General features: G+C 30.2%; 1 protein-coding gene across 1 annotated transcript; it reads left to right on the forward strand.

The window, feature by feature from the left end:
• The first annotated feature begins 3,514 nt into the window (after positions 1-3,514).
• LOC119681067 (G-protein coupled receptor Mth2-like) lies at positions 3,515-6,305 on the forward strand. Its single transcript, XM_038094140.1, has 5 exons — positions 3,515-4,027; positions 5,288-5,441; positions 5,533-5,718; positions 5,803-6,054; positions 6,112-6,305. The coding sequence occupies exons 1-5, from the start codon at positions 3,515-3,517 to the stop codon at positions 6,303-6,305; spliced, it is 1,299 nt and encodes a 432-aa protein (XP_037950068.1).
• The last annotated feature ends 331 nt before the right edge of the window (positions 6,306-6,636 follow it).

The raw sequence follows: 6,636 nt of genomic DNA on the forward strand, positions 1-6,636 counted from the left end.
TCGGCTGATATTCGGTACTTTATTTATGCTTCTATGAGTAATACATTCAAATGTGATTAAACTTTAAAATAATTTACATATTATATATGTATTCGTATAAAATAATATTTATTTTAAAAAATTGTTCACATTTGAAATATATAACTACATATTTAATGAAACTGTATTATGGTATAAAATATATAGGAGTTTTAGTAATAATACTGAAGTTGGTCAACGAAGAGATCGAAATATTTGTTTATAAATTATATTATATAAGTTAACAGCTGTGATATTTTTTATTTAATTTTAAGTTTGTTTTCTATATAATATGATTCATTATATACAAATATAAATTTAAAAACACGACCTAAAGTCTGCCAAAATTTAAACATATAACATATATATATAATATGCATACATATACATATATACAAGATAAGGAAACGGTAATGATTCTCAAAACATTTATTCAGCAAACTTGTGCAATATATTGTATTGACCAATCTTTTTAATTTAAGAATTTAAGTGTATCAAAATAAACAAAATTTGTAGAGTGTCTCTTTAATTCGTATGTAATATTTTCGCATTTTTGAATATGTAATCCATTTTTACATTGGTTCCATATATAAATATCGGATATAGTGAATTTATAGTGCAGTTATTTAGAATTTAAACAGCTGTTAGAGGCAGTATATACTTTTTTTTCAATGAAAGTAAGAAATTGTAACTGTGTTATTGTCACAGTGTAAGTTTCAAATATCAAATAAGGTCAAAATACAGCCCAATAACTCAAAAAAATATTCTGCTATCACCAAGGCTCTTAAAGTCAAAAAAACCGAGTTCCATATTTATAAACTTAAACAAGATAGCAGGTTTAACATAGTTTTGACAGGCATGCATCCTCCAATGCCAGTCGATGAAATCGAAGAGACGATAAAGAGCTTTGGTTTCAAGGTGACCAAAATAAGCAATATATGTCAGTGATCAACTAAAACCTCACTGCCGTTGTTTTTCATTGGTTTGAATCCTTCTGTTACAAATAAGATTATTTTAAAGTGCAACAGTCTACTGCGATATTGATAATTTTGTGCGCATCACACAGGTAAAACCATTTCTTCAGTCAATAGCAATAATAGTCAAAAAGAATAAAGGTCTAATTTGCATAACCTCTATCTATTGCCTACCAAACCAAAAAATTAAAAGTCATCAGTTTGAGGCAACAACATTACCAGCTCTCATGCTCACGACTGGGCATACGACATGTTTCACCTGGGGACTACTTGTACACCGGTGGGCATATAGCGGACTTAGTTAATTTGACATAGCCTCATTTTAAAACGATTTTTTTTAAATCAAATCAATATACGTAATTAACAATCAAAAAAATGCCGGTCCCTATGTGTGATATAAGATTTTTCAATGCGGTCTTCAACGTGTTAAAGACAAAATTACAAATTCTTTCAAATATATTTGGAATTTTTAACTCATTTAAACGGAGCGTTAAGAGTTTTTGGTGGTGTGCGATGGCAAGAGAAAGTCCTTCGTATTAATAGTAGGAATAGTGGTACACTGTCCTTTGATAAAGATTTCTACGTTAATCTGAACTAATTAACTCCATTAACAAAATTAAAAATGTATCTCAGATCTGCTCGTTTTTCGTGTCAATGCTCGCCCATCTTACGAGTACGTAAGAGGAGAGAAAGCGTCACTCTGCATTACATCGAATTTGTTGATGTTGGTGTCTTTAAAATGTAACTATTTTAAGAGATAATAAATAATAGACGCATATTCAGTTAAGAAATCAGTGTTTTATTTGAGTTTATATTTATTTAGATTAAAGAAATTATCAACATTTTGGTGTGTTTAACTCGAACTATTTTAAATTACTTACATTCGATGTTTTTTAGTACAGATGCAGTTACACAAGTGAATGTACCGTAAAATATTCGAATAGTATGAACCTTTTTTGGACATTGCAAAATGATTCGAGTCATTTTATATATCGCTTATATCCGATATTGTCGCTTAAATTATATTATATTTTTTAGTACAGATACAATATGGCAAGTAAATAAACCGTATAAACATTCGAAGCGTATAAATGAAGTTAGTGTACATTCCTACACAAGCTTGCCAGATCATATGTTATGCCAGATCTTAAATTCCTTACTAGAGTATTCAAAGACGTGTTACTTTATAAGAAACTTCGTTAATAGGATTTCAATTATTTCGTTATGGAGAAGATTTTTCATACTGCACATAAGATTTGTTTTAATTTTAAAAGTTATTTTCTTTAATAATTATACTAATTATATTTTCTGTAAAGCCATAGTAATATGTTTGTTAAATTTCTGTCCAAACAAACAAAAATGCGAAAACAATCTACATCCTAATCTTTTTTTGTTGCTAGCTCTTGAACCATATAAAACCATTTGGATACTAAATAAAATATAGTAAAATATGTTTAAGTTTATTCGTAAGAAAGGTTTGAATATTTGCAGAATTAATGTTATGTTATTTTGATATGAATAAATACATAACTAAAGCTAATATACATTAAATTAGCATTCCTTTTAAAGAAATAATTTTTTTTTTGGTTGCTTATATTGCTGTATTCATGGATACTTTTTGATAATTTTTTAAACATAAAGCGATGTGTGTGGCAGTGGAACGAAGTTTGTCATACAAATTTACTATTTTACTCTTTATGTATTGAGTTGATGACCAGAATTTAAAAATAAAAATATTTATAATATATATATGTATACATATGTATTATTATAATATATTATATATACTTATTATAAAAAAGTTGTAGAAATTTTGTGCTGCAGCAAAATAATTCTTCAAAAATAAATTTAATTTATTTTATAAGTGGAATTGCTTCAATACGTAACGTATTGCCGGTTAAAATTGTCGAGAAATTCGATATTTTATTTAATTTTATTATACATCAATCATTGTGTATAGATTCAATTTAATTATTAATACGAAGTATTAATACGAAATAAAAGAAAAATTCCATCTAGACTTATAGAAATATGTCATGTGAATCGACGTCCTATATTGCTCTAAGCAGTTCTACATTCAACATTTTTAAATAAGTGAAACAATCGCGAAAATCTCTTTAGAATTCCATCTAGACTTATAGAAATATGTCATGTGAATCGACGTCCTATATTGCTCTAAGCAGTTCTACATTCAACATTTTTAAATAAGTGAAACAATCGCGAAAATCTCTTTAGAATTCCATCTAGACTTATAGAAATATGTCATGTGAATCGACGTCCTATATTGCTCTAAGCAGTTCTACATTCAACATTTTTAAATAAGTGAAACAATCGCGAAAATCTCTTTAGAATTCCATCTAGACTTATAGAAATATGTCATGTGAATCGCCGTCCTATACTACTCTAAGCAGTTCTACATTCAAAATTTTTAAAAAAGTGAAACAATAGCTAAAATCTCTTTAAAACTGATTTATTGATTGATTTATTAATTTATTTTCATTAAGTCGTAAACTCAACACAAAATGGAGTGCATTTCATTCTACTTAAATAAAGTTTTAATATTCGGCTGCGTGTTTTCACTTTATTTATTGCCTTCAATTTTGGCACAAATACCAAATTGTGAGTTCCACGATACTGTCAACATAACTGGAAGTTCTCGTTTCGCCAACGGTTCCTATTTGCATGATGGAGTAATTATACCACCTGAACTCATCGGCGAATATAGTATTGAGGTGCTGTATAAGGGTCATGAATTGCCTGTAGAGAAGCATATACGTGGTTGCATCTGTAAACTAAGAACTTGCGTTAAATTTTGTTGTCATCCACCACAAACAAAAATAAAGGACCTAAGAGAATGTGAGACCGGAATAGAGAATGAACTTGAACTGTCACCTTACGTGAATATTACTTTTAATAATGGTACGGAAAAGAGTATACCCGTTTTAGAAGAATTTTCTATTGTAGTAGGAATACCATGTCATAATGCTTACAAGTTAATACCAGACGATCCCGACGATGAATGGAAATTATATGAGGTACGTAATGTATTGGTTTTATAGTATTTATGATGTATTTACCATATTTATTTACTATATTAATAGTCGAGCTATTTTTTTTCAAGCAGAGCAAACTAACATAAAATGCTTTTAGGTGTTTTTTTAAAGTGTTGTTGCAGGTAAATGGTTGGTTTTGTTATTTTTTATTTAATAAATATTGCAATTACAAATCTGACTTTGTATTTTTATAAATTATTAAAGTTATATAAAATAAAATCTAAAATAAGTACTCATTTAAATAAGTACGGACTTATTTATAATCACTGCTGGTAATATCAGTGTGCTTTGCGGTTTTTTTATCTCGCCGTGCTGTGATGACAGCAGAATTTTTAATGGGAGCGGTTCCAAGTACTCCAATGTTTGGTAGTGTCACTGTCATTTTTAGTGTGCTTTCTACCGCACAACTGCTTGATGCTACTGATTGTGGTTGGAACCTCTCGATCGCGGAGTTCCTCCTCAGTGCATCCAGTTCGGCACATTGAGCGGAATGTGAGACTTGTTAAGTTTTCATAGAACGGAAATGGCTACTTCTTCTGAGATCCATTTCTGCAAGATTTCACTCCGCATATTTTCTGGTATTTTATGATCTGGAACTTTACCGGTCTCGGTTCTAATGCCTAATCATTGACTTGAAACCTCATTTCATTCTTTCAACAGTGGTGCGTGCTCCAGTGCTCTTATAAATAAGAACGGCGATTACTCGACTTGTCACAGGGGTTCACAGGGTCATTATGACATCTTTCAACGCCTGCTGAAATTAAGTTACCTTTTATGATAGGCATGCTTTACCTCAGAAATATTCTAATCCCTATTCCTAATAGTACTTGGTATGTTATCCTTCATTTTGACCAGTCTAATTAGCGTAGTTCTATACAGCATATAGCATTAAGTTGAAAGCTTACGTCCGCACTTCTTCAGACAGCGAAGTCACGAAAGTCCACTTTTAATTGTTTGGAGAATATAAACTTATAACCCATATTGTCAGATACCATAAGATAAGCATTTTAAGTATTTTTAGTGTAGCTGTCTTTTCAAGTCAGTTAAGATTTGCACAACCCTGTAATGCCCGAATATCCTGTTGAGAGAACTTTATTTATTGCTTTTTGAGTTTTAGTTTTTAAAAATAATAATATGCTTATGTGGCTACGAAATCTATTTTGGATAATGATATATACCTATTTATATAATATGCACTAAATATAAGATCAAAATAATTACATGCATAAATCTTAATAAAAGAACGGCACGATGAAGCGCTTATATGACAATGCTATTCTGTCAAGACGTGATTACTGCTTAGCACCACATAACAGAAGTGATGTGTACTCATTCACTCCAATGAATTGTCCAAATGCTGTTGTAGAGCCAGATAATCTATTCGTCGACAGTGTAGGTAGGTACGAATAAATGAATTTATTATCAATAATTCAAAAATTTTATATTGGTATCTATATACTTAAAAATAAAAATACAAATAATTACAGCAATGCTAATATCCATACCTTTTTTTGTGTTGACAATTTTGGTGTATGCATGCCTACCGAAGTTAAGGAATTTGCATGGGAAATGCCTAATATGCTACTTAATTTCTTTAACATCTGGATATAGTCACTTGGTAATGAACAACTTTTACAGCACATCTTATAGTGATTTCAAATGTACTTTTTTGGGTGAGTAAATAATGTATCACAATTCAATTTAAGAATTAAAGCCAATAATTTATTTTACTAACAGAATTAATATATCTTTTTTAGGATTTACGGGTTATTTCTCCTTTATGGCTGCATATTTATGGTTAAATGTGATAAGTATTGATCTTTGGCATAATTTTCGACTTATCAACTGTAATGTAAATCGTTATATTAAAAACAAACGCTTTACTGTTTATTCTCTTTATGCTTGGGGCATGGCTGGAGCTCTAACGTTGTTAACTCTTAAGGCACAATATTCTGATTTTGATTATAGTTTAAAGCCTGGGATTGGTGATCAGTTTTGCTGGGTTAAACGTATGTAAAGTAAAGTAAATTATTATTTATATATTAAAATTTTTTATGTATTTGTAGACGACGATTGGTCAGCTATGATATACTTTTATGGGCCGATGATGCTACTAATATTCTTCAATATAATTATGTTTTCACTGATATCAATTAATATTTATAATGTTAAAAAGGGATTAAAACATTTTGCACATAATGAAAACAGTGAAAAGTATCTACAATCGCAAAAGGAGAAGTATGTTTATGAAAGCCATTAAATTAAAAATGTTTACCAGGTATACCGGTATGAAATGAGCGTTTTTTGGTGAAAACATAACACTAATTATTAATAGGAAAGTAAAAAACATTTTATTCAAAGTATTGGCCATTGCTTTCTACACATTTTGATCACCTTTCTGGCAATTTGTGGATACCACGCCAAAAAAATTGTTCGTCTTTTAAAGCAAACCAACCAGACACCCAATTTTCGAGCTCCTCGTAGGAATCAAAGTGCTGCTCAGCCAATGCGTGTCCCATCGATGAAAACAAATGGTAGTCGGAAGGAGCCAAGCCTGGTGAATACGGCGGGTGGTGTAGCAGCTCCCAGCC

Source organism: Teleopsis dalmanni, chromosome 1 (genome assembly GCF_002237135.1).
Source record: "Teleopsis dalmanni isolate 2A chromosome 1, ASM223713v2, whole genome shotgun sequence".
Lineage (NCBI taxonomy): Eukaryota > Metazoa > Arthropoda > Insecta > Diptera > Diopsidae > Teleopsis > Teleopsis dalmanni.

Bases quoted from the DNA above. Each gene is read 5' to 3' on its own strand.
- LOC119681067 (XM_038094140.1), top strand. From the start codon at position 3,515: ATGGAGTGCATTTCATTCTACTTAAATAAAGTTTTAATATTCGGCTGC. The intron at 5,719-5,802 runs GTGAGTAAATAA...TATCTTTTTTAG, and splicing joins TTTCAAATGTACTTTTTTGG to GATTTACGGGTTATTTCTCC. The intron at 6,055-6,111 runs GTATGTAAAGTA...ATGTATTTGTAG, and splicing joins TCAGTTTTGCTGGGTTAAAC to ACGACGATTGGTCAGCTATG.